Source organism: Giraffa tippelskirchi, chromosome 10 (genome assembly GCF_054371585.1).
Source record: "Giraffa tippelskirchi isolate mGirTip1 chromosome 10, T2T-mGirTip1v1.2.pri, whole genome shotgun sequence".
NCBI lineage: Eukaryota > Metazoa > Chordata > Mammalia > Artiodactyla > Giraffidae > Giraffa > Giraffa tippelskirchi.
Window position 1 is genome coordinate 77,720,690 of NC_137284.1, and position 27,544 is coordinate 77,748,233.

Below are 27,544 nucleotides of genomic sequence, written 5' to 3' on the forward strand. Positions count from 1 at the left end.
GTGATCTCTCCAGGTCAGCGTGGTTGCCAAGCCCAGGGAACAGAGCTGCTATGAAGGTGTCTGAAAGCACTGGATGCATCTCAGTAATGAGGTGCTGATGAGAGGAGAGGAAGAGGCTCTGTACAGGCACCGAGGAGAGGAGCTGGCAGGGCTGGCGAGAGGGGCGCCAGGGTCACACGTGTGGAAATGAATGGACCTAATGTGGGAAGCAGGAACTTTGTATTTAAGCAAAGTGACAAGGATCTGGCTGGCAGGGATGGATTTCAATATTGTTTCCCACAGGTTTTTTTTTGTTCATTTGAAGGCTGAGGCAAACCAGTTCGTGAGAACAGCCAGAGGTCTTATTTACTGTAGGAGCCCCAATCTCTAAAAATGGAAATAAAAAGAGATCTAAAAGACTCTGAGACTTTGAGAAGAAAAAAGAGGCAAATTATAGAAAGGCCCCCTGCCTTGGTTGGGAGGTGGGCTACAGGACTTCTAAGTGTCCAACATAAATCAGATATTTGGATCTCTGGGGGCTCTTTTCATCTGCTGAAAGACAGGCCATTGCCACTATTTTATATCCCTTCTTCTTCTCCAGGGAGCGCTAAGCGCTCCACACATCAAATCCCACGTAGACCCCCTATACTGGTTGTTCTCATTCCAGAGTGTAGGCACGAGGTGGCCGAGGCGTGAGAACACAAGGTGCAAGATGATGGACTTCTGTGACTCTGTCACCCCCAGAAAGTTACAGAGTGGCCGCGACGTGGCAGGCACTGTGCTTTTGTCAAAAATCGTACTGTACTCGAGGAGAGATGAGAGCCTGCCTGCACATGTAAAGAAAATCCCCAGAAAGTAAACAGTGAGTCAGTTTCTTAAAGATGACTATTTTTCCGTATTGGCAAAGCAACTTAGTCTAACTCACTTACAGCTGTAAATCAAGTTGTGCAGAAATGAATTTTACCCGCAAGCATACAGCACTAAGTGACTGAGCTGCTAAGAAATGCATGCCTCGACATTTCTCTTCTGGAGATTAGAGCAGGGGTGGCAGCTGCCAGTGCTCACTGCCTCCTTAGACACAAGTAGCTTTTGGGGATGTCATAGTTTGTAACGATGGAGACCAGTCCATCTCCATAGAAACCTAGAGATGCCATCACCATCTTTGAGTGTTCAAACGAGCTCCTACTCTGACGGCCTATAAACAGCCATCTACTGCCAGGACAAGTAAGCTCCCCCCTGGCTCCTCTGCACTCTAACTGAGCTGTCTGGTCACCGTATGACACGGGCGGCCTCTTGCCTTGACGCTGGCATGTCGCAAAGTGAACAATGGATTGGCTCAACCCGGTGATCCTAAAAAGCCAGACTTATCATTTCGAGAAAGTTTCTGCCTCCTCTTCTGCCGTCTCCTTTCGATAGCAGCCTCTCCCCAACTCAGGTGGCTGACATCACTTCCTGAGCACGCTCTGGCTGGCTTTGCTGTGTGCGTCTTATTGTGATACGCTGATAAAACTCAGCAGCTTTTCTCGCAGGAACATAACACGCTTGGCACTGCCATCCCCGTGGCTCCAGGGCTGCGGTTCTGGGGGAGGTGAGGCAGTGCGCGGTGGGGCTCATACCCGTGGCTCGATCCTGTGTGAGAGCTCGAACAGGGCTTGCTGGCTGTCAATGACGTACAGGTGATGCACGTAGGACTTTAACTCTGGGTGTTCTTTTGGAGATATGTCACCTCCTATGTTGGGGAAGGGGAAAAAAGTCAATCTCATGAGAGCAGTAAGCTATTTCTAAATACCAGTAAAACCCTGCATGAAGATGCAGTGTAACTCCAGAAGGCTGACCCTCATTTGTCATAGTCCCAGAAGAGATGTCTGTTTTCTAATCACATAGACGCTTTCTGGGCTCAGACTAGATTCCTCAGGTGAGGTGATAAGACTGGCAAGATATATGTTTTACCAACACTGATAGAGCGATGTCTCCTCACATGATAGAGTATTTAGTGGTTGTTATGATCCTCTCCCCAAAACGGGAAACAGCACAGACATGGCAGGTGAGTGGCAGAACAGGACTGGAGCCCAGACCACCAGGCCCCAGGTCCATGATCTTGGCCCCCCACTAAATGGCCTTCACAGGCTCTTGTATCATAGGCTGGAACTATCAGAAATCACTGCTAACCTGGTGACTGCATGGACACAATAGGTTTTTTTTTTTTTAAGTATTTCATATAATCTTTTGGTGTCTTTTTTTTGGGGGGGGTGCAGGATTTAAGGGAGCAACCAAGTGAACAAACATTGCTGAATTGAACTGAAGGTCTGGTTAATAGGCAAAGCAGGTTTAGGAAGTGTGTGGATGGGCTGACATTTGCCCAGCTAAAGACAAGGCAAGGGGGTTCCTACTCCCAAACGCCCAGCAGACAAAGGGCCACAAGAGGCTCTGGCGCACTGTGAACCCCGCATGCCATGCTGCTGGCAGCTGTGATAAGGAACCAGAGATAAAGTAGCCTGGACAATGGAGCAGGCCCACTTCCCGTAGTCAAAAACAAACAAACAAAAACCCCCTCATGGCCTGTGGAGATGGGCTGAGCTACATTCTAGAGAGACAAGGTAACTGTGAGCCTCCATGATCCATGGGGTTTCAGATAGAGAAGCAGGGGGTGAGTTCAGCTTGAGCAGAAGGAAAAGGCCCTCAAGAAGCTGAGCATTCTAATGCAGAAATTTTTTTTCTTGGGGAAAACCCATTTTTCCCCTCCTCTGTGACAAATATGTTTTCTAAGGAAATAACTTATGGTGTGTATATTATGGATGGCTTGTCCTTAGGTTTAATAGAAACAAAGCTTTCTGGTTCACCAAGTAAAAGCACCAAGAGTTAAGTTTTTACCATCCTCCTTGTTTGGTTTAGAAAACATGATGCTCCCAATATAATTTTGTTGTTAACTTTCCAGTCTTAAAAAGATAGCAAGAAGAATGCTTCCAACCCTGATGCGTGACCCTTGCAGGGCACTCTAATTCAAAGCGGCTTTCCAAGTGCTGACGTTGGTTAACCCTGCCTATATAAACTGTCAAAATGAATTTAGGTAATTCAGTTCCAAACTTGACTTTTAAAGATAGGTAAATACAAAACCCAAAATGGCCCGATGGTCATTTAAATTTCTCTTTTGCTTTGTGCCCTGCAGACTTATCCTCTGGTGATGGGAGGTTGACGTCAAGGTCAAGGCCAGCCATACCGCTCTAACCCTCCTGCCCACATGTGCAGTGTACATAGACCAGAAGCCCTTGGCAAGTGAGACTGAGGTCCCAGAATTTGCTGAGAACCCATAAATGCATGGGAAGCAAAGGAGGGTGAAAGAAACGCAAATCCTTTACTCATCAGCAATATTATGCTTATACATTTGAATGAATCTCCATGACAATGTTCTTAACTATTTCTATTGAAACTGCATTATACTTGAGTAGTTAATGGAGAATTATATAAGCATGTATCAAATAGTATTTGCTGATGTGAACATTTAGAAGATTAGGTCCTGTATTTATAATTCTCTCTTTCAAGTAGAAATTTTGTAATTCACACAGAAGTTCAGCTGCTTTGCTGGAGGACAATAAAGCTACTCAAGACTGGCAACAGAAAGAAAATTCTTAAGGAATATGTACCAAACTGTTAGCAATATTTTCCTTAGGAAGTAGGACTTTGATTGTTCTACTTTATAATTCTGTATTGTTGAAAAACATTGATTTACAATGAGTATGTATTACTTAAAGTTAGGTTTTGCTTAGTGGTCACTTCTGATTGATTTATAAGTATGAACTCTGTCTTTAAAAAAAATAAACTGCCTTTTTATCTCTAAAGTCTGTGCAAGGTGAAGGATAGGGTACCAGACAGGCGGTCTGAGGAACGGCCGAGTGAGTCAGCCTCTCGGAGCCAGGGTCTTCTGTTCTGCATCCACAGAGTCAATAACCTCCATTCACCAGCCCTGGGGTCAGGATTCCACTGCCCATGTGAAAGCTCCCTGAACTCAATACATTCCGATTTCCTTCCTTCCTGAAATGTCTTAACATTATTTAAACATAGTGTAAATACTCCTGAAACTTAAAAAGAAACAAATATTCCTACATACATTAGTCTCAGTGGGGAGTCTACACAAGTGCTCAGAAAAACACTTTTTCAGTGAAAGGAAACTCCAGACAGGAAGTTTTCACTGGAGAGGAGAAAAGATTCTGGAAGACTGCTTTGGGCACTTTTACAAACTATATTCCTATTCCAGGAAGGCTCCAGGCAAGGAGGTGAAGGACAGAGTCACCCCTCATAAACCCACAGGTCATTCTGAGCCAGAGGATGAGCAAACAAGACTTTCGGGGGCGGGTGGTGGAGTGGGAGCTTCTGATAGTTGTAAGTCACGCTGTACAGTGAAAACCTGCTGCTGGGGCAGGATGAAGAGCTGCCATTTCTTCTCTTACTCTCCATCCCAAACATGCAGTTATGAAACAGAGAGAATACAATACATGCATATGATGTGAATATTATATTTTACCACCTGTTGAAATTTCCTACCACCAAATACTTGTGAAATGGCCAGTCTGTACCAATGTATGATAAATGAACATGCCGTAACCACCTTCAACGACTCACCAAACTGGTTAGTCCTGCAGTGTCTCAGGGTTCGGACAGTGTCGGCGATCATATGCTGAAAGGCAGGAGAAGAAACACATCAGTGGAAGGGTCATTTCAGGTGTCGCTAAAGTAGCAGTGCTGCAGGACTGAGTAGTCTAACACCATTGGATGTAAACAGAAGAGCTGTATTTGGTGCTAGACCCAGCTTTAATTGAGTATACTGAGTTTGGATTACAGAAGAATATGCAGACCTTGCATGCGGAAATAGTGGCTCTCAACCCCAGTTGTGCAGATTCTAACCAAGACTTGGAAAAACATACTGTAAAGAACACAGCACAAAACAACCTACTTAACATGAGAAAATACCTGTAAATACTATGACTGATAAGGAGTTAATATGAAAAATATATAAAGAGCTCATATAACTCAACATCAAGAAAACAGACAACCCAATTAAAAAACGAGCAGACGACCTGAACAGACATTTTTCCAAGGATGACATACAGATGGCTAACAGCATATGAAAAGATGTTCCAACACTGTTAATCATCAGAGAAATGTAAATCAAAACCGCAAGGAGACATTACCTCGCACCTGTCAGAATGGCTAACATAAAGACCACAAATGTTGCTGAGGACATGAAAAAAGGGAGCCCTTGCACACTGTGGGTGGGAATGTAAACTGGGGCAGCCGCTATGGAAAACAGTATGGAGGTTCCTCCAAAAACTAAAAACACAACTATCATATCCAGCAATTTCACTCCTGGGTCTATATCTGAAGAAAATGAATACTAATTCAAAAAGACATATGCACCCCAACTTTCACAGAAGCATTATTCACAGGTGCCAAGATAAGGAAGCAACCTAAGTGTCCATCAGCTGGTGAGTGGATAAAGAAGATGTGACATATATACATACATACAATGGAATACAACTCAGACATTAAAAAAAAATGGAATTTTGTCATCTGCAACAATATGGATGGATTTGGAGGGTATTATACTAAGTTCAATAAGTCAGACAAAGACAAACACTATATGATATGACTTATACATGGAGTCTAAAAAAGAGTGAATATAACAAAATAGAACAGATTCACAGAAATAGAGAGTAAACTAGTGATTGGTTACCAGTTGGGAGGGGAAGGAGGGAGAGGCAAGATAGGGCAAGGGGATTAAGGAGTACAAATTATTACACATAAAATAAATAAACTACAAGGATATAGTACAACACAGAGAACATGGCCAATATTTTATAATAACTATAAATGGGGTAGAACGTTTAAAAATTATGAATCACAAAGTTGTACACCTATAACTTATATACTATTATATACCAACTATACCTCAAATAAAAGAATAAAACGAATATTTTAAAAGTAATATATTAAAAAAAAATGCAGCATGTCCAACCTCAACCTACCTGTCCACATTTGCTTATGCCTTCACTTCAGATGTTTCCCCTCCTCCCCATGAAGTCGTTCTGAGGTCTCCCTTCGGGACTCGGGAGGCTACATTCTCAACCCTCCACTGCTCCGTGTACAGCGTTTACTGGCCTTGTGATGTGATCAGGGTGAGACTTTTCTCCTCTAGACCAGCTACCCCAAGAGGGCCTTGCGGACCCAGCACCTACCACATAGCACATACGTAGCCTCACACACACCTGCTGAACAGATGCAGGAATTTTGTGGAATCAAAGACTCAAGAAACTCAAATGGTGATAGGAAAGGGGATGTTTATGAAAAATGAACATTTTGTAAAACATCAATATCTTTACAGAGACTGTTCCCTGCTTATTATTTACATTCCCTTTCATAGTCTCCAGTTTTCTGCTTTGATTTCTAAAGTTCCCTAAAGTTCTTTTCATCTCTAGGAAAAGGTTTCTTAAGCTTGCAGCTCCTTCCTGTTGACAAGACCCCTCGTCTCATACTTGTGTACCTGCACTGTCTTCCAGCTCTCTCTACCATAGTCAATTTTCCATGGTAAAGGAAAGACAGCATTTAGGACAAGACCGATCTCCATTACACTTCTTCCTGTGCACTTGGCAGAATAATCTCCAAACACCTGTCATCCTGTTCCAGTCCTCTGCAAGTCTACAGTGACTCCATACTCTGTTTCATACAAAATTCAAATATCACCCTGTAATTCCAGAATCAACATTATTCATAATCTGGTCCTCCAAACCTTCCTAAATGAGTATCAACTTTTTCTTAATAATTGAAATATAGTTGATTTACAGCATTATAATAGTTTTAGGTGTACAACACAGTGATAAAATTTTGATTTTTATAGATTATATTCCATCTAAAGTTATTATAAAATATTGGCTATATGCATCTGTGTTGTACAATATATCTATATATAGTATTTATTTTATACATGGCAGTTGGGACCTTGGGCCATCATTTTTCATGTACTGCCTACACACACAACACAGGGTAATCTATAGGCAGCAAACCCTCAACAAATTATGGCTAACATAATAATGTTGACACTAAAACAATTACTTAAAATTCAGCAGACCTCCAGAAACATTATTTGAATATGACCTACTTATTAAATTGTTCTCATGGGCTGCATTTCTATTGTATTTCTACTCAATAGTGAAAAAATTAAATAGGACAGTGATTACAGCAGCAGCCCGAGTTACAACTGTAAAGGAAACGAGACCTGACTCATGTCTGTGAATGGATTGTTAAATTTCCTTCCCCCAATTCTTCCACTATTCCCAGGATGATCCTCTCGCTGTTGTAAGGTATGGCGTCACCTTGATCTCTATTATGTGCCATGTGCACAGCTGATGCAAGGCTGGTACTCAGGGCAGCACTGCAACCTGAGCCCAGATCTCATCTTCAGGTTTTCCGAAGCGGGAGGGAGGAGCTATGATAAAGGATGATGTTCTTAACATTGAGGGATAAAGAGAAATATAGAAGAATGTATTTTTTTCTTTATTATTTAATGGTTTGAGGCTGATACATTTGGAGCTGCTGAGGCAGCGAGGGGAACAATAGAAAACTTATTACTTCCAATGAAGTACTTCTGAGCCTTCTCTGTTCTCTGACCTAATGTGTTGGCCAGGATCAGCCTGATAAAGATAATACACTGAATTATCTGCTCGCTGGCTAATATCCATCATGAGGAATTGGCTTCCCACAAGTTAATCCAGTTAGGGTCTACTGGTTCATTATTGTGAAAGATGATGCTATTTTAGCTTAAGTGAAACCCTGTCTTTTGCTAAGAAACATGTTGAAACTCCTGACTCTAGTAGGAAATTCAGTTTCACTCTCTGGCCTCCAAGTATAACATAGGGCTTTATACAATGTAAAATAGTGTTTTGTTCTTCCAGAAAAAAATTCTGACTTCACCCTGAATTCTCTGTGCAAGGAGGGGGTCAGCATGGGGCATGCTGTATCTTAAGTGCCATCTGCTTTGAGGACCAGGAACTCGGTGACGCTACAAAATCTGCTCCCTTTAGAAATGACATGCTAGCGAGTACATGACGGGTGCGCTGTGTGCCAAGGGCCTGCTGCACACATGTAAAACTGCGCTTATCTTCTAGCCACCTTTTTAGTAAGAGTTCCCTTCAAAAATTTAAAATTTAAAATGAAAGATTACCTGTTTATACTTCGTTATTTCATTAAGCTTTATTAAAATATTAAGGATACATACAGTTATTGACCCTAAGAGAAGTAGTTAGTCAGAGTTCATCTCAGTTCCTATGGGCAGTCTGAAGTCATGTCTCTGTGAAAGCAAGACCTTAGACTATGTTGGTTGGCATTAAAAAGCTTCTACTGGAAAAAGCCAGGGAAGACCAGAGATGCTGGTCAGAATGAAATAGAGAGAGTGCAGGAAGCTTTCCACTGCTCTTTCCAATTTGTGCATTTTTCAAATTGTTCTCTCACTTGGATAGATCCATCTGAGAAGAAATGACACAATGAACTTGAGTCACTGGTTCCCTTTGGCAAGAAGGTCAACCACCTGCCTACCTTTCACAACGGACAACGCTCAGCGTACACCGAGTACCTCCTGCTCTCCGTGTTCCCTATGGGTTACTCAGGGTGAAGGGTACGAGGCCTTCAGAGGAATCTCCACTTGGTGTTTCACACCTCGTCCCTCATCTTCACACACGTTCACCAAAGCTTATCTGGCATTCTTAAGCAGAGGTGTTGGCCAAGATTTGAAATAAATATTGACCAGCAGCTTCATACTCCCGTGGTCACTTCATTAATATCAAACACTGGACATAACCTGCCAACAGGCTAGCATGTTGGTGCCTACGGTCTAAGGCCACAAATAGGCCCTGGGATCTTCAGAACATTACTGGGTGACACAGAACAAATCTCTAAAAAATAACATTTTTAATACAGGAATAATACTTTTAATACAAGAAAACTCAATACTTTAAATATCTATTTCAGGCTGCGCTGGTTTGACTGAAGTATCTAAAATAACTGAGCTCAATTCCAAAGTACATAGTGTCGGGAGAGACTTGAAAAGTTATGGACGTGTCCACTTAAAAACTAACTACCCAGAAAGCTGCTGCTGCTAAGTCACTTCAGTCGTGTCCGACTCTGTGCGACCCCATAGACGGAAGCCCACCAGGCTCCCCGTCCCTAGGATTCTCCAGGCAAGAATACTGGAGTGGGTTGCCATTTCCTTCTCCAGTGCATGAAAGGGAAAAGTGAAAGTGAAGTCGCTCAGTCGTGTCCGACTCTTCGCGACCCCATGGACTGTAGCCTACGAGGCTCCTCCGTCCATGGGATTTTCCAGGCAAGAGTACTGGAGTGGGGTGCCATTGCCTTCTCCGAAAGCAATCATCCTCAAATTATTAAAATAGAGCTATGGCAAGATACCCTAAGATGTCAATCTTCCAGATCCCAGCTGCTTGGGTTTTCAGGTTGTACAAGACCTGCCTGCACTGACACCCTGCCATCTCCTCCCGCGTGAGTGAGTTAACCTCACAATTAGAGCTGGGCACCTAGGAGGCAAAGGTCAGAGGCTAAACCTTGTTTGGACTCATCAGTGGGTACTGTTCTTTGGTTATGGTCTATGGCCCCCCAACTCACTCAACCTTCTCTCAAATGCCTGACCTGGTCTCACAGGGAACCAGGGGCCCATTCCTGAGAGAGTTCACACGAATCCATTACCATTACTAAAAAGGTCACTCAAAGGTCAGGGTCTATGGACAGGGGTCAATGATATCATCTTTAATCATGCATGGCAGGCTCATCTCTGACACGAAAGTTCATCTGACAAACAAATCCATTCTTGTAGTCAACAGGGTCTCCTTGGAGCAGTCCTATTTCACAGTTGCTCAGCCCTTACAGGCAACTCCGCCTCTGCCCTCAGCTGGTGAGAAAGGCTAGGAGGAGCCTACTGCATGACAGAGCACCCAGGAATGTCCATGAAGAGGCATTTCAGGAATGTGTAAGGGGCTGGCTGGGGACCCCCTTCTCACAAGCTCACTTTCTCCCTTTGCATGAGGTGGTCTCACATAGTGGCACCACCTGCCCACAGGCTGATAAATAGGTGGTACTTCTTGTCCCAGGCAGACCTGACAAATTCCACCTTCATATCCATGAAGGACATACCTCCCCAGGGGGAGGAGCAGGGCATGCCAAGACACAGGGAGACGCCTTTAAAGCCACAAGGCTGAAACTTACAAGTGTGAATTCCTGCTGACAGGAACCTTACCACTTTAGTTCTAGTTTAGATACACACACTCACCCACTGATGTTAATCTAATGAAGTTCCATTTTCAAAAATAAAAAGCAGATGTTCATACTTGGCTCTCAAACCCTTGGCAGCACACTTCACTTCTTTTTAATTGGGATGCATTTTATTGACAGTGCATAACATGCAGCAAATAAATCACCACCAGTTCAGTAGAGAATGTCGTCTCTCAGAGCAAGGAAAGTATGCGTCTCCCTTACAGTGGGTAAAAAGAGAAATAGTGAAATTTTACATACCAGTTTTTCAAAGTTGACAAGATTATCCAGAAATGTTTTATTTCCCTCATGAATAAACGTTACATCTGAAAATTAAAAAGAAGATGCATGTACCATTAGGAATAGGTCATGAGTCAGGACTGGAGAGGTGTAGATGCAGTGCAGCTTATTAATTTTTCTTAAACGTTACAGATTATTTCACACATTAGACCAGGCAACTTGGAACTGAATCTGTACAGGATGCAATGTGAGAGGGCATAATTTATGTGTGTGGGGAGAAAGCATTATAGCATTCATACAAGTGTGTATCTTGCTCTTACATTGTAGGCTTTGACTTCAACCCACTTAACATAAGCTAACACTATTCTATAACTTAACTGGTCCATTATGTTTTTAGGCCAGAACAGTGAGCAGAAAAGAACTGAATACCCAGAAACAAAAATTATTTTAATATTTATGTGTTTGCTTTTGAACAATCCCTGGTAAAGTGAATGGGGTCTGCGTTACTTAAAACATCAAGGTTTAGATGTGGATGTTTAAACTTAGATTTCTGGTTCTAGAAACCAGGGCTGGTGTGGTTATCCAAAGTGAGTGAGGAAAGGGACGGGTTAGAAATGGCGAAGTTTCTGGGCCTATTCAACCACTGGAAAGCAAGCATCACTGATGAAAACAATGTAAGGAAGGTAGGATGAAGGTGCATTGTCAGAGGAAGGGAATGTGACGTTTGATTTGCGCCTCACTGCATTTGAAGTGACAGGAGACATTCAAATAAAAATCTGCCTTTGGCTGCAAAAATCACAGGAATGCTTCTTCAAAAGATGGAGACTAGCGACAGTGACAGCAGCTAAAGCTCCAAAAGGGGGGTGACTTAGAAAAACTCAAACCAGAGGGTGAGTAACTGAACATTAGGGAATCCTCACAGGCAAGAATCAAAGTAAGAAATATACCACAATTTAAAGAATGTGCAAATAATCATGTTATATCACAGATATGGAGGGCAAACCAAATGAAAACCATTTTCAAAGATCTTCTTCAAATAACATGATATAAAAGAGGGTAATGAACAGATTAAAATTCCTCTAAATAGAAAGGGAAAGTATTTGCATTTAGTCAAGACTCTAATTCTGCTGGTCCCTGTGGGGTAATTGCGAGGCAGGTGCTTGGGAAATCGGCCTGCAACACACTTAGCCGCTGAGCTTTAACTGGCCACCAGGGGGCGACACTAGTCACACAATGCACGGATACAACCCTTTTCTCAAGGCATCCTTTAGACACAGCTTCCACCCCACCGAACTGCAAGGTTTTCCTAAGCTTTTTTCTTTCTTTTCTTTGTTTTTTTAAAACTGATGTCTGAGCAAGAAAACAATTCACCATTACACAGTCATCTGACGAGCTCTCTGGTTATTTTATTATCTTTCACTGTGTTGCTTTCAGAATAGAATTGCAAGCTTTTTATCTCTGACACAATATTTAGAGAAAGAGCAGCCAACACAGTTAACTCGTCTTCTTTCTGTACAGCAAGCAAAGCACTGTGTGCACACTATTTACCTTAAACACCACCTAGGAGCCTGGTACCTTCTCACTTCCAGAGAATTCAGGTTAAAAATGCCCCGTCAGAGTTCTTGGACCACTTCCCCAGTGTTCCAAGGCTTGTCATCCCCACCCTATGTTCCCAAAGATGAGGATCATAACACAGCTTATATTTACCATCAGTGTCAGAGATGGCACTAACTCATTTAATACTCACAAAAGATTATAAGGTAAAGTTTAGCAGGAAAGAATGTGAAGAAACATCAGTCCAAAGACAGATGGAGCACAGCTGGCTCACGACCACAGCTCTACATCTCGGAGCCAGGACCCGAGCCCAGGCGGCCTGCTTCCTCTCACCACTGTGCCTCTCTGGTACTTGGAAGGACTTAGACGTTTCTTATCATCTATTCCAGCCAATTTGCTGAATTCACTGGATGTGGGGGCCTCTGCAAATTTTACTGTTTCCTTTGTCACTCATTCTGTCTCTTCCCTCTCCTCTCCCTGGGCGGTCTTGCTTATCCCCAGCTCTCAAGGACTTGTCCTCGAGGTCAGCACATGAGGAAGGAGGCTCTACTGAGGTGGGGGCTGGCAGGCTGATGCTGGCATGAGGATGATGCAGGGAAGGTATGTCTGGCCAGGTAGGGAGAGAAGAGGGGCTGCTGCCCAGCAGAAAGGGAGTCAAAATGGCTATAGGTTTTGATGCAGGTGACTGAAAGTTTGTGATTAGGAAGGTGTGAGAGAGAGAAACCAATAGGTGGTTGAACTCAAAAACTGGAGTCTCACAACCTAAGTCATGGGTGGGCTGTGAAGCAGTTGAGGGTACCCACCAAGTGCAGTGCCAGAAATGAGTACCTGCCAGATCCCTTTATCTGGAAACACCCAAACATGTTCCTAACATTTTATATAACAGGACTGGGGCTGAAATAAGTCCATTTGAAGAGATGGCAAGTGAAAAAGAAGGAAAAAACATGGAAGCACCTCAATCTTCCTTTTATTTACACAACCCCACAAATCTGCAATAACAATCTGCCCTTGAAGATACAGACACAACCTCAGTTTAACTTCAGACACCGGTTGACTATTCACTCTACTGGAAGGATTACCATCTCCCCTAACACCATGACATAGATTATTTAACTGCTTTTGACCTTTAACTCAGCTGGAACCTTTCTTCAACACTTACTCAGGGTTTCCTGTTCACTACTTTCTGAACTGGACTCCACAGTAGGGGGAAAGTGAATCAGAAGTAAGAAATTCATAGGCAAACAGAAAAGCTGATAGCTGGAAGCATTTTTAGGTTATATGCTTACTTTGATAACCTGCATGCTATTGGGAACTGACTATCTCAAAAAATGAAACATGAGAGCCCAAATCCTTCCTAATACCCAAGGAGTTTCTCTAAACAAAAGCAATCCAAAGCAAGAGGCACAAGAGAAGAGGGCTTGGAAATTTTCATGAAAAAGTTGCTTGTTCTAAAGTAGTTTACCGCAAATTTTAAAATAATTTTGCAGTTACTAAAGCTAAGAAATAATGTTGCATATGTTTTCCAAAATGTCTTACCACAGATGTGATACATACATATTTAAAGCATCATCCTATTTTCCCTTTTGAAATTATTTCAGGCAAAAATAGTAACTTTAAATGCAATAGAGTACCAATATTATTTATTTTTATAACGACAAAAATTAAGATAAAGGAAAAACAAGTGAGCTTGTTTTTAAAACTCAAGAGCTTCTAGTGAAAAAAAAAAGGGGGCAAAAGTTTAATTTGCTGGAATGAATGAGACAATGTATTTTCAGTAGAAAAAAGAGAAATTTGTTTTGCTGTTGACAAAGAGGTCTAGATAAACTCAGTAGAGCAGAAAATTGCATCCAAGCTAAGACATAAGTGTGAGGCACCTGATTGCATTGAATATTTGGGGGGAAAACCCACTACTAAATGGCAGAAAGCTCAGCTCACATTTAAATTAAAGGGACAATGTTGACTATTTGCTCATCACCTTAAAAACATCTATTGTTTCAAAATTTTGTCTTTCTAAAATCAATTCCTTTCCCAGCTCTGTCTTCCTTTCCTATTTTTCCTATTTGTGTCTACATGATTCTAAGTTTTACTTCCCACATGCCCCCAATCCCACTCTCCAGCTGGTGTTTTATTTTAAATAAAAATCACAAGCCTGAATAAACTTATCTTAGAAACAAAAATGAAGAATCAAATGAACTTTTTAAAGTCGTTACTCTGGCGTTACAATCTCTCCTTATTTCATCCATTTACAGTTCTCAGAATCTTTTGAGCTTGAGTGAAGCATTCCATGTGCTTCATTGTCCTAATTGTCCTAATATATTACTGTTTCACAGAAATTCTTGCTTTATACTAGATGAAGACTAGATAAACAGCTGCAGGAATGCACAGCAACTCAAAAGCTCTCCAAGCTCTGCCTGTTCTCAGGAGAAGCTGAAAAGGTTTATTTTCGGCTTTACTGCCAGTGGGACTGGTGACGAGGGGAGGCAGCAGAGGATACGGCCCGGCCAACCAGTTCCCAGGTGCTTCATTTTCCAGACAATTCCACCACACTTATGAGTGTAGGCGCTGGGGCCTGACCCAGCAGAATGTATAAGCCTCTGAAGAGTGCAAGCAGTATAAAAGAGTACTCCCATAAAATCCCCTGAAAAGAATCAAAGGAAGACCAAGAGAAATGACCAAATCCCTTGCCCTGGAAAGCATACAGATGGGATGTCTATTAAATGTCAGAAGCATGGGCCAGATGAAAACAAACTTCCCTTTCACTAATCCCCTTGGTTTGAAAGAGACGGTTGAGATCTCATTAATAAGTTTAACTAACATGTTTCATGATGACTGATCTGCTGCTCTATAGAAGAGAAGTTAGTCGACTAACTTGCAGCTATCACATACTGTCCCAACTGGATTCACTCCTGGAAAGAAGAAAGTACATTCTCAACCAAAACTTTTTACACTGCTTGTGTTGACTGAAGGTTTTTCTCACACAGCAGCAGGCCATGGGCTGAATCTCTGAAATTTAGGTTGCAAACAAAGAAGATAACTGATCACCACTAGGATTCTTCATGCCAGCCTTATTCTTGGTTGAGTTAAGTGGACTGCAGACTCAGATAAGACAAGGCTTAGCAGCAGAATAAAGCAAAAACACAAACAGTTCCAGCACCAAGTTTTGTGAGTTGAGTGAAAATACTTTGATGTCTGCTTAAGAACAATTAAGCATTTTAAAGGTGTCTCAGAAAGAAGCAGACATGTAAAAAACAGTCACAAGCCAACAGTTAGGTCGGAATGACAAAAATACTTCAAAGAAATAAACTGAGATTCCTTTCCTTGCTCTCCATAGTCAGTGATAAATTTCTGGAAGATGGAATTACATAGCATAAAAGAGAGATAACTGTTACCTTTAAGCAGTAAGGGCATGAAGGGGATTTTGGGCGGCTTCATTTTCTTGAATGCGTCTCGGTAGGCTTTGTGATTCAGGGATGGATCCTGCCGAACCAAGCAGATTACAAAGAGAAAGAAAAATCAATGTGCTATAGAAACAATTCTAAATCTACTTTCCCTGTTACAATTTGAACATGATTTAGATATAGAGTGGTTCTTCCTAAGAACAAAGTAGATAAAGGTTTCCTAGGAGAATAAACTCACTAAATTAGGGCAGGAAATCTAGGCAATGAATGAAAGTCAAGTACCGGTTGACAATAATGGGAAATGACTGCAGAAGAGAGGCACCTTTTGATTGCCCTATTATTTTCCCTCCAATAGGTTCCTTAAGTACAGTTTCCTCTCCATAATTTCTATCATGAGGTAACCCCAAAGTCTTTTGTTAGGCACACCACAAAGAAAAACTGCCCTCATAATGCACAGATAATGCAGAGAAAACAAAAGAACATTTTTATTGAGTTCTGAAAAGAAACTGCACATTTTGCATCTCAAAGATATAAGAAATGATAAAAAGGAGAAATGGTAAAAAGAAAAAAAGAATAATGCATAAGAAATGCACAGTAAATTTATACTAGCTAATTTCATAGGCTTTGAAATGGACTGTACTGAAAAATCTGCCTTCTCAATATCATACCAAAAGGACCATTCTCGCCGCTACCTTTTTCCGTGGAGAGGAAGCAGCAGTAACCGTTGCCCTGCTTCACTCCATTAAGAAGCAGAGCTACCTGTTCATATTCAGGTGCACTAGTCTAAGCTGCCTGACATGGCAGAGTGGAGATATTGACCACTGAAATCTAGGAAGAAATCTGGAGAAGGAGAAGGTGAGGGTGGGACATTCCGGGACAATAGCATTGAAACATGTATATTATCATATGTGAAACACCATTCCAGGTGCGATGCATGAGACAAATGCTCAGGGCTGGGGCAATGGGATGACCCAGAGGGATGGGATGGAGAGGGAGGTGGGAGGGGGGTCCAGGATGGGGAACACATGTAAACCCATGGCTGATTCATGTCAATGTATGGCAAAAACCACTACAAGATTGTAAAGTAATTAGCCCCCAACTAAAATAAATAAATTTATTTAAAAAAAAAAGAAATCTGAGGCTAGCTATCAGTTTGAAGACTAAGTCCACTATGCTCAACTACTTACTGTTAAACTTTCAAGTTCAGAGAAAAGTTTCTTAAACTTCCCAGGGATTTTCTAAAAACAAACAAACAGAAAAAGAAAAGGTCAAAAGAAGTCAGTTATTTTGAGGGGAATGTTCATTAAGTTGCACTATATACTTCACATTTCTGAACATAAATCCCTCTATCAACTGGTTCTACCCTGATTGCTTCTCATTATGCAATTTTCTTCCTTAATGTGACGTTCCTTGGGAATGTTGCTAAGGACAGTTTAAAATGAATAGCAGCCACAGGATTCAGGAATCCAACTCAAGACATTCCACACACTGGTGATCTTTTAATGAAAGCTTGGATTTCAGTTCTGTATCCTACCCTTGACAAACGCTTTCACCTTCTTAAATGGTCTTGTTTGAGTAGGAAATAATAATGTTGACTGATATTTTTTGTATAAATGATATAATTATGTTTCACAGCAGACGTTTAAATAGTGGAAGGCCACGAAAACCCTCAATGATGAAGCCTGTACTTTAGTGGGTAAAATCACCAAACTGGAAAGATGACCCATGTGAACAGTGGGATGAAGACTGACAGGGGATGGAAACAGACACCATCCTCCCAAATAAGAATTTGGGCCTAAGGAAGAAGGGCCTGGGATTTTCCAGCCTGCCTTTAATATGGTGAAGTGGAAAGCCAGATGTCTCAGTAGTCAGTCAGAGTTTGAATTCTGACTCTGCCCTCTTTCTAGCTGTGTGACTGCAGCCAGTCTTCACGTTCTCTGATTGAAATGGAGACTGCTCATAGGAAACGTACAGTCCACAGTTGGTGCTCAGCAAATTCCAGAAATTGACACTTACGAGTGTTCTAGAAAATGTGTGGGATTTTCTGTTTCCAAAACAATGAGGTAAACCCCTACAATAACTACACTTTTAAATATCAATTTGATAATTCTGAAAATGGACTTGACAACACAGGTTATTCAACCTGTTTGGAAACTACTGTTACATATACCAACACATATATATTAATAAATGGATGATAAATTAAATATAAAAAGATAAAATGCAGACACCTGCAACTATGCTTCTGAGCTGCATACCTTAGTCTTTTGGATATTCTCAGTTGCACGTCAAACTCAACGCATCTAGGGCCAAACTGATTTACTCAAGGGGTCAGCCATGGACCAAATCTGACCCTTTGTTTTTGTAAATAAAGTTTTATTGGAGCATGGCCATGCTCATCATTTACAGACTAACCATAGCTTGCATTTCAATAGGAGACTTGAGTCATGACAATGGAAACCACATGCCAAAAAAAATATTCACTATCTGGCCCTTTACCCCAAATGATTGCTGACCTCTCTTCTAGTTCCTCAAGCTGAATTCTTTTCCTCTATTAACTACTTAGGCCAGGGTGATCATTTTCCAGGCCTAGAGACACTGAGGGGAGGCCAACTCCAACGGCCCCAGCAACTCCCAACTCAACCTCCAAGGCCTTGCCAGTCACAGCTTCTCAGCCATAGCAAGACAGCACAGTCCCTCCGCTGCTCTGCTGGGGCCCACCCAGAACGAGCTGGAGAGCTCCGTGACCATGGCAGACCCTGGTGTTAACCTGGTCTGCAGTCTGTCTCAGCACTGATGCAGAGCCCCACACATGGCAGGCAGTCACCACATACATAAAATGCACGTCATATGAATTTTTAATTGACTTCTTCTCTTCTCAATGTTTGCTTTCTTCTGGTGTGGCTTAAAATTCCACCCTCCTCCCAGGACCCTTGCTAGCCATTTGTCCTCCCCATGCTCTGATCAACTGTAGCATTCCTTGCCCACCTCCTTGAGTCTTGTGAAGGGCATCTGCTTGCGTGCATCACCAGAGCTGCAGGCCTTTCATGGCTTTTCTTTTGAACTCCTTTAAGGAGCGCTGACCCTAACCCCTGGGTCACCACAGCGCATTCCACCAGAATGTGGCCCCTGATGCAGAGAAAGTGAACCCCAAAGTTGCCCACAGCCTGTTGTTGAGATCTAATGTAGGAAACACACTAGTTGCCCATCAGCTTCTCTCTTGCAGGAGTGTGAACCGGGGACCGTGAAGAGTGCAGGGCAGGTGAGGAGAGGCTGAGGGACCCAGAGGAAGCCCTGGGCAGGCTGGATCCGTAAGGGCGAGGACTGGACAGTTACAGAGGGAGGATGAAGAAGAGAAATGGTGCAGGAAGTGAGGTGGGCAGTCAGTAGGGAACAGAGAGAGAAAGAAACAAAGGCCCAGAGAAAGAGGTGAAGGGGCCATAGCAGAGGCAGAGGGCCCTACATCTGTGTCTGGCAACATTCAGGGACACCCCCATCTCCGTTTTTCCCACATAGACCCTCAGAGTCCATGTTTCAGAGCACGCCTGTCCCTTTGCTTTTGTAAATAAAGTTTTATTGGAGCATGGCCATGCTCACTATTTACAGACTAACCATGGCTGCTCTTGCACTCCAACAGGAAACTTGAGTCATGGCAATGGAGACAACATGCTGAAAATATTCACTATCTGGCCCTTTACTCCTGATGATTGCTGACCTCTCTTCTAGTTCCTCAAACCAATTTCTTTTCCTCTATTGCCTACTTAGGCCAGTGTGATCATTTTCCAGGCCTAGAGACACTGAAGTCATCAGCTCGAGTGGGCTTCTCCCCCTGAGAACCCAATGTCCTTGATCATACAACAGTGACAGGCAGAACCAGGATTTGGGAGACCTGGAACATTTAACATTTTGTGGGCCCCCTCTTTTTTAATAAAAAAAAGAATATAAAACTACTTTCGTAAATTTTGCAAAGATATCCACCATCCACGTGAACATACTGCCAGGGGTCCTGCAAGTGAGAGGTCTGGTAGCTTAAATTCATAAGCATCTCAGCAAATCTGCCTCTGGACAAACAGGGAGCTTTTGAAAGGACCAACATGGAACTGTAACCATGCCATCATGGGAGAAAAACAGAAAACTAATTCAAGTTAGGAAGCATTTTTCAATTTTTGTTTCTTTCATATATATTATAGAACCATTTTGAAGACCACTTGATCAAAATAGTTCCTAATGCCTTTTAAATATAGCAGTGTGTACATGCCTATCTCAAACTCCCAAACTATCCCCCCCACTCCACCCCCCGGCAACCAATCATAAGCTAAAATGGATAACCAATAATCTATAGCATATAGAACTCTGCTCAATGTTTTGCGGCAGCCTGGATGGGAGGGGAGTTTGGAGGAGAATGGATACATGTATATGTATAACTGAGTCCCTTCATTGCTTACCTGAAACTATCACAACATTGTTTGTTAATCAGCTATACCCCAATACAATATAAAAAGTTTAAGAAGAAAAACAGTTCTTAAGGACTTGAGACACTAATTTATAACATTTTTCTCTAGTGGTGCTTTTCTCATTTAAACCATTTAAATCAATTTACTTTAAATAAGGACTTTTTGGTGGAACATTTCCCATTCAGTGTTATTTGTCCTCTCCCACCCACTCCCTCCTTCCCACGGACCCCCAAGGCTCACCTCCCAGGTCTGAGACAGCCGGCTCACAGAAGCTGTGTTGAGACCCATCACAATAGCAAAGAAGGAATTCAGGTTTCTCTGGGCTTTGCAGCTATGGATTAAAGAAAACAGAAGGCACTGTTAGGCAACATCCTTTTGCCAGATGAGCACAAAAGATAAAGCTGCCAAGACTCTCCTAAGCCACAGGGTTCAACCTCTAGGGCGGGGCTGAACTCTGCTCCATGACCTTTGTGTCCCTGAGAGAGGAGTGGTATCTGCCGAACAAAAACAAATTCAAATACTTCCACTCACCATTGCCTTTAGGAAAAGATCTGTGCTTTTTTTTTTAAATTAATTTATTTAGTTGGAGGGTAATTACAACATTGCAACGGCCTCTGCCATACATCAACATGAATCTGCCACAGGCATACATGTGTCCCCTTCCTCCTGAATTCCCCCTCCCACATCCCTCCTCACCCCATCCCTCAAGGCTGTCACAGAGCACTGGCTTTGGGTGCCCTGCATCATACACCAAACTCCTACTGGCTATCTATTTTATACATGGTAAATTATATGTTTCAGTGCTATTCTCTCAAATCATCTCACCCTCTCCTTCTTCCACTGTGTCCAAAAGTCTGTTCCTTATGTCTGTGTCTCCTTTGATGCCCTGCATGTAGGGTCATCGGTACTATCTTTCTAGATTTCATATATATGCATTAATATACAATATGTGTCTTTCTCTTTCTAACTTACTTCACTCTGTATAATAGGCTCCAGATTCATCCATCTCATCAGAACTGACTCAAATGTGGTCCCTTGTATAGCTGCATAATATTCCACTGTATATATGTACCACACTTCCTTATTCATTCATCTGCTGATGGACACCTAGGTTGCTTCCATGTCCTAGATATTGTAACTAGTGTTGCAATGAACATCAGGGCACATGTATCTTTTTCAATTCTGGTTTCCTCAGGGTATATGTCCAGTAGTGGGATTACTAGATCATTTAGGGCTTTCCTCATAGCTCAGCTGGTGAAGAGTCTGCCTGCAGTGCGGGAAATGCAGGTTTGATTCCTGGGTCGGGAAGATCCCCTAGAGAAGGAACAACCCATTCCAGGATTCTTGCCTGGAGAATCCCATGGACGGAGGAGCCTGACAGGCTACAGTTTATGGGGTTACAAGAGTCAGACATGACTGAGTGATTAAGCATGCATGGTAGTTTTATTCTTAGTTTTTTAGGGAATCTCCATACTCTTATCCATCATGGTTGTATCAGTTTGCATTCCCACCAACAGTGTAAGAGGGTTAGCCAAAGCAACCTTGAGAAAGAAGAATGGAACTGGAGAAATCAACCTTCTTGATTTCAGACTATACTATACAGCTACAGTCATCAAGAAGTATGGTACTGGCACAAAAACAAATCTAGACCAATGGAACAAGATGTAAAGTGCAGAGGTAAATCCACACACCTATGGGCACTTTATCTTTGACAAAGGGGGCAAAATATATATAATGAAGAAAATAGTGTCTTCAACAAGTGGTGCTGGGAAAACTGGTCAACTATGTGTAAAAGAATGAAATTAGAACACTTTTTAATGCCATATGTAAAAATAAACTGAAAGTGGATTAAAGACTTAAAACATCACAGCAGAAACTATAAAACTCCTAGAGGAAAACACAGCCAAAACACTCTCTGACATAAATCATAGCAAGATCCTCTATGACTCACCTCCTAGAGAAATGGAAATAAATACAAAAATAAACAAATGGGACCTAATTAAACTTCAAAGCTTTAGTACAATGAAGAAAACTGTAAGGTGAAAAGATAACCTTCAGAATGGGAAAAAATAACAGCAAACAAAGCAGCTGACAAAGAATTAATTTCCAAAATATACAAGCAGCTCAACACCAGAAAACCAAACAACCCAATCAAAAAGTGGACATAAGACCTAAACAGACATTTCTCCAAAGATGTGTGCTCTTGATACCCTCTGGACACTTCAAGATTTCTTCTTTTTAAAAATCTGTTTTGGATGTGTTTACAATTTCAACTGAAAGCTCTTATGCTCATGTTTCTTTATAGATCCCAGACTTTCATTATAACAGCTCCTGGGTCCTGTCTCTTTAATCTGTATGTTGCCTTTCTTTCTTTGACAAGTCTCTCTTATCTCATAGGTCTAAGCTCCCCTCCTATTACATTTAGACATTATTTCCTTTTCTCTCAACAAAGTAGCTACTATGTTATGCATATACTTATATATTTAAAGTATGGCATATATTATGAGGTCACTGTCCCATATTTCTCATTTGAGGAAAAAAAGGAATATAATGCAAAACAAGGCCGTGTCAAGCTCTAATCGCTCTGTAGAATGTCAATCTTGCCCTTCAACTTAATTGGTCAAAACTCCACTAATTTTCAAAGCCAGCCAAGGGGGTTTGATCCAGCAGAGGGAGGGTGGGCTTCCAGGTTAGCTATCCCAAACACTCCTTAGTCTGGGATGAATTAGAAAACAACTTCTCTGAGGCAAGTTTTTGAAATTAAAAAATTATCCTAATTAAATATTAAAAAAATATGAAAGTGCTTAGCAGCAATAAAAAGTACCTAATGTGTATTGACTGAGCTGTCCTCAGATGTCATTTCTTCCATGACATCTCCACCAATGGCTCAAATGGAATTTGGGAACAGTGTATATACAACTCTGTATCCTGCTTTTTCAGGTGTACACTGCTATATATTGTGGATTCTTGACTGTTATCATTAACAGCTATAGAACACTTCATCAAAAACATATTTAAATAATTTTTTAAATTTATTCCCTTATTGCTGACATTTAAATTATTTTCAATTCAACACAATTCAATACAAAATGCTACAATAAATATCTTTTGCATATAAAACTTTTTATTGTCTGATTTTTTAAATTAAGTTATACTTCAAGTCATTACATGATTGATCAAAGCAATCATGACTTTAAGATTCTTGAACACATTAATAACTTCTGTTTCCGAAAACTATACCAATTTCCAGCGGCACAGGTGTGTGTACGGGAGCAGGGTTCCTGAGTTCAGGACCAGGAAATTATTTGGGGCTCTGAAGTGGTATGTATAGAGCTGGCTATGCCCTGACTGTCCCGCCTAAACCTGTCTGCTCCTGGAGACAGTTTTGTGGACTGGACAATTCCCAGGACAGCTGCACCTGGGCATCAAGGCAGTGGGGGTCACCCACCAGGAGCATTTTGGAAATTTCAGCCTCCTTAATAGGGGAACCTGGGAACGCACTGTTGCCTATACACCTACGGTCCAAAATAACTGGATGAACACAGCCCTGCAAGCCCCTCACTGCTGGGTCTGCAGTGGGCATGGTCTGTCCCTTTCATAGTCTTTCTGTCCAACTTTGGACTCTGCCTATAGTTCCCTGGTAGGCACGAAGACTTGATATTCAGTCTGACTGGTCCTTCATCTGGTTTCTGTCAATGTTCTCCCAGGTGGAGCCTGCTTGGTATTATCCATGAATAAACAAACAGGACACTTTCCTGGCCTATGGTTTAAAAGTCCATCTGTTTCTAAGAAATAAAGGAGCCTAAAGGTATCAATACTGCAACTCTGCTTTTCTTCTGCCCTTTCTTCCCTCATTTCACCCCTCCTGTCTCATCTCACCCTGGCAAGCTCATGCCAGCCAAGGCAGACTCGAGTCAGCTCCATCTCTTCATGTGATGATGCTGGGAGCCTCTGCTGAGGGCCCTGTGGTCAGTGAGAACAGCCCCATTCCTGTGCCAGAAGCATCTCAACTGGATGCTCTCCCTTTCTCCCCATCCTCCCACCGCAGCGCATGATGGGAGCCCCACTGGTTCTGTCATTTCCAACTAGATGTTTTCATACACTGCCCAACACTCAAATGCACAGTATACAGCAAAACTTTCAGATAGCATTTGTTGGAGTTGAAAAGACCCTGGGGGCAAATCATTTTATTATTATTTACTATTAAAAGTACACTATCCTCTTTTATATTCAAAAATCATTTAGCTACACAAAATCTTTAGATGTAATTCTCATCTTTTTATCTTTTATCTCCATATAAACAATTTTCCTGGTTCCGATTTTTCAGTCATACTTAAAAAAATCCACAAACAATAAATATCTGAATGTAAAAAGAAAAAAAATGAATATAGGGATGACTTACTTCTCTATAAGACAAATTGATACAGCACAAATATGGGTCACCATTCCCATCTGGAGTCCTCTTTCACCAAGGTTCATTCATTGCAAGGTAAGAACAGACTGACACTAAAACATTTCAGTTCAGCAAACACTCCTTTGTCTGAAGAAATAAAATCCACTCAATCCACAGAGGTGGGGGATGGGATTGGTAAGAAGGAAGGAAACATGAATATGCAAATAGGATGCCTTAGGCAGGGAAGACACTGCATGATCATGGAAATTAACTGTTTTCCCTGGGCTATCTGTACCAGTGTGATTATGAAGAATTTAACTTTATGTTTCTCTTGGAATTCTGTTCTATGGGCCAGGAATAGAGGCCAGCACAGCAAATAATTCAAGAGCATGGGGCCATATGGAGAAGATGTGAATATACATACTTCATTTCCCTGAGGACAGCTATGATCTTACACTGGGAACTAAGCTACATGGTGCCATTTTACTCCTTGGGATATTAGTGTCCCATTTCACCAAGTAGTTGGCTTTTATAAGAATGTTCTGGACCACAAAGAGCCTCATCTTTAGGAAGTTCATAGGACATTATAAAAAAATGTACTGACCGAATTAAAAAAAAAAGGAGCATTCATTATAAAAGTAGTCTAAGATTTAGGCATATAAAGAATCCCGGTGCCTTTCAATTCAGTCCAAACTCTTCAACCTGAGATTCAACATCTTTTACAATTTGGCCCCATCTTCCCTTTAAGCTTGGTCTTCCACAGCTTCCTCATAAATACCTTCCACTCAGGCCAAACTGGACGAGGTTCCTTTTCCTGACCATATGCTCTCTGCCTCCCATCAACTTCTCTGCTTCGCTCTTTTGAGTTTGAACTCCATGGAGAGTGTACTCCTGAATTTTTACCTAGAATTCAGAATGCTACTTTTTCCCAATGTTTTTCTAATCCTCCTTTCCCATATCCTTGGCATAGAAGCTTCCCATTCTCTAAAGCCCCTGAAAGAACTTCACCTCATGGTAGGGCACCATTGGGTTCTATTTTGCAAATGAGCATTTGGAGTTATAGAAAGTATTCCCCTGCCCAGCACATCGCAAAGTTCTCAAAGGCAGGCACTGGGTGGAGCTGCAATCTGATTCCCCCATAATACCCTGCACAGATGTGCAAACATAATGAGTGATCAATACAGATTTCCTAAATATATCACAGTGACATGTACCCAAAAACTGTTTGATATAAAAACTACTTTGAAAAACAAAGGAGAAAAATCTGGGAAAGATCTGGACTCCTGTTGCCTGTTTGTGTTGGAAAGCTGTCCCAAGAGTGGTCTCAAGACATTAATCTGGTATTTTAACAGAAGCTCCCAAGAAGTTACTAAAATGTCATCCAACCAACTACTGAGTCACTGCTATTTACCAACTTCAGTACCAGGTACCCCAGGTTGCATGTTTGATTGGAAATGGCCCCTGTCCTCTGGAAGCTAACACAGCCCAGTGAAGGAATTCTATATACAAAAGTAAGTTTAATCAATGAAAGTTCATACTCTGGGCATCAAGGAGTCAGGAGCAGAACCTTGAAACGCATCTGACGGTTCTCACCCCCTCTCATCATCTCTCCCCATTTTCCTAACCTACTGTAACTCACCTGGCCACCGTGTAATTTAGCTGCACAATGGGGCACGTGTGCGCTGCTTGATTTTTCCTTCAGCACAGAGAGCTATGGTCTGGTATTCTGACATTTACTTTAAGATATAAATATCTCAAAGGTGAAGACAGAAATATTCAGAACAGACCTTTCCAATCATTTGGTCACTTAACTCACTATTACCCTTTTGTATCCCATCTCTTCACATCCCATCCCATCCCATCATAGGTGAAAAACAGATTCCCTCTCAAGGAGAGGAGCAGAATTGCTTTTTTTACCACTAGACACTCACTGAGCGGCAATTTTGATGAATTTTTTCACCAGCTGCACTCGCTTGCCCAGTGGGCTGCAGAGCAGAATCTCCGTGGCCACCCAGAGCTGGACCTCATTGCATCTCTGGAGCAGCAGGCTCAAGTTCACTGTGTGCGCCCCGCTTCCTTGTCTGCTGAATGTGAAGTAGATCAGCTCTTGCTGAAAGACAATGTATTCATGCCAGCATTTACTGTTACAGCACAGGGTCAAGTTGATACAAAATACAATCCATTTTTTAAAATTCATTTTTAACTGGAGGATAATTGCTTTATGATGTTGTATTGTGTTTCTGCCATACAACAGTGCGAATCAGCCATAAGTGTACCTATGTCCCCTCCCTCTTGAACCTCCCCCCATCCCCCACCCCATCCCATCCCTCTAGGTTGTCACAGAGCACTGAGCTGAGCTCCCTGTGTTATATAGCAACTTCCCATTAGCTATCTGTTTTACACATGGTAATGTATATGTTTCAATGCTACTCTCTTAATTCGTACCACCCTCTCCTTCCCTCACTGTGTCCACAAGTCTGTTCTCTATATGTGTCTCTATTCCTGCCCTGCAAATAGGTTTTTAAGAACTATTTCAGATAGCCACTGTCATAATATGTTAGATATAACAAATAACAACATATTAAATTCAAGACAATTCATGTTGACTTTCAGAAATGCCTCATGAAATGATGTTCACATAAAAGACTTACATAAATGTACTTTTTTAGAATGCAAAGACGATGCTTTTCATGAAAACCTAAGACACTTTTACATCACAGGCTGAATCAAATCCAAACTTCCCAAACTTGTTCTATACGCAACTTCAAGCGCAAATGACATCATCTGTTCAGATGTACATTAGACCCTCACAATTAGATTCTCTAGACAAGGGTTTTCACATTTCAGTGTCAATCTGAATCACCTGGAGGTCTGTTAAAGCACAGACTGCTGTGCCCCAACCCCCACCCCCAAATGTTCTGAGTCAGCAGGTCTGTGGTCTGGCCAAAAAGCTGCATTTCTACTAAATTCCTGGGTATACTGATGATGCTGGTCTGGGTACCTGCTCTTTGAGAATCACTGAAATAAGACACTGTCAAATCATAGAAAGATAAGAATAAGGTACAAAACTGACAGTACCTAGTGACTAGACCAATCATATGCAAGCAACGGAAAAGATTTGTTTCTAACCAGAAAGCTGTGTGTGTGTGTGTGTGTGTGTGTGTGTGTGTGTGTTTTACACAAGAAACTCACATCCTCCCTCTGCATAAGCACATAAGCAG

General features: G+C 41.8%; 1 protein-coding gene and 1 long non-coding RNA gene across 4 annotated transcripts in view; one reads left to right on the top strand and one right to left on the bottom strand.

Annotated features, from left to right (window-relative positions):
- RAPGEF5 (Rap guanine nucleotide exchange factor 5) overlaps window positions 1–27,544 on the bottom strand; it is a 235,495-nt gene that overhangs the window by 2,582 nt on the left and 205,369 nt on the right. For 2 of the 3 annotated variants that reach the window (XM_081536404.1, XM_081536403.1), the window contains exons 20-26: window positions 26,255–26,433; window positions 20,171–20,261; window positions 16,664–16,714; window positions 15,468–15,555; window positions 10,546–10,610; window positions 4,597–4,651; window positions 4–1,705 (exon numbers count right to left, since the gene is read on the bottom strand). In XM_081536404.1, the coding sequence (XP_081392530.1) occupies window positions 1,590–1,705; window positions 4,597–4,651; window positions 10,546–10,610; window positions 15,468–15,555; window positions 16,664–16,714; window positions 20,171–20,261; window positions 26,255–26,433 (645 nt within the window). In that variant the 3' untranslated portion in view covers window positions 4–1,589. Of the gene's footprint in view, window positions 1–3; window positions 1,709–4,596; window positions 4,652–10,545; window positions 10,611–15,467; window positions 15,556–16,663; window positions 16,715–20,170; window positions 20,262–26,254; window positions 26,434–27,544 lie in introns of those variants that run through there. The other variant, XM_081536402.1, reaches the window with a different exon arrangement.
- LOC145524364 (uncharacterized) lies at window positions 4,590–8,781 on the top strand. The gene is made up of 2 exons (XR_014067441.1): window positions 4,590–7,331; window positions 8,487–8,781. It is a non-coding gene; the product is annotated as an uncharacterized LOC145524364 (long non-coding RNA).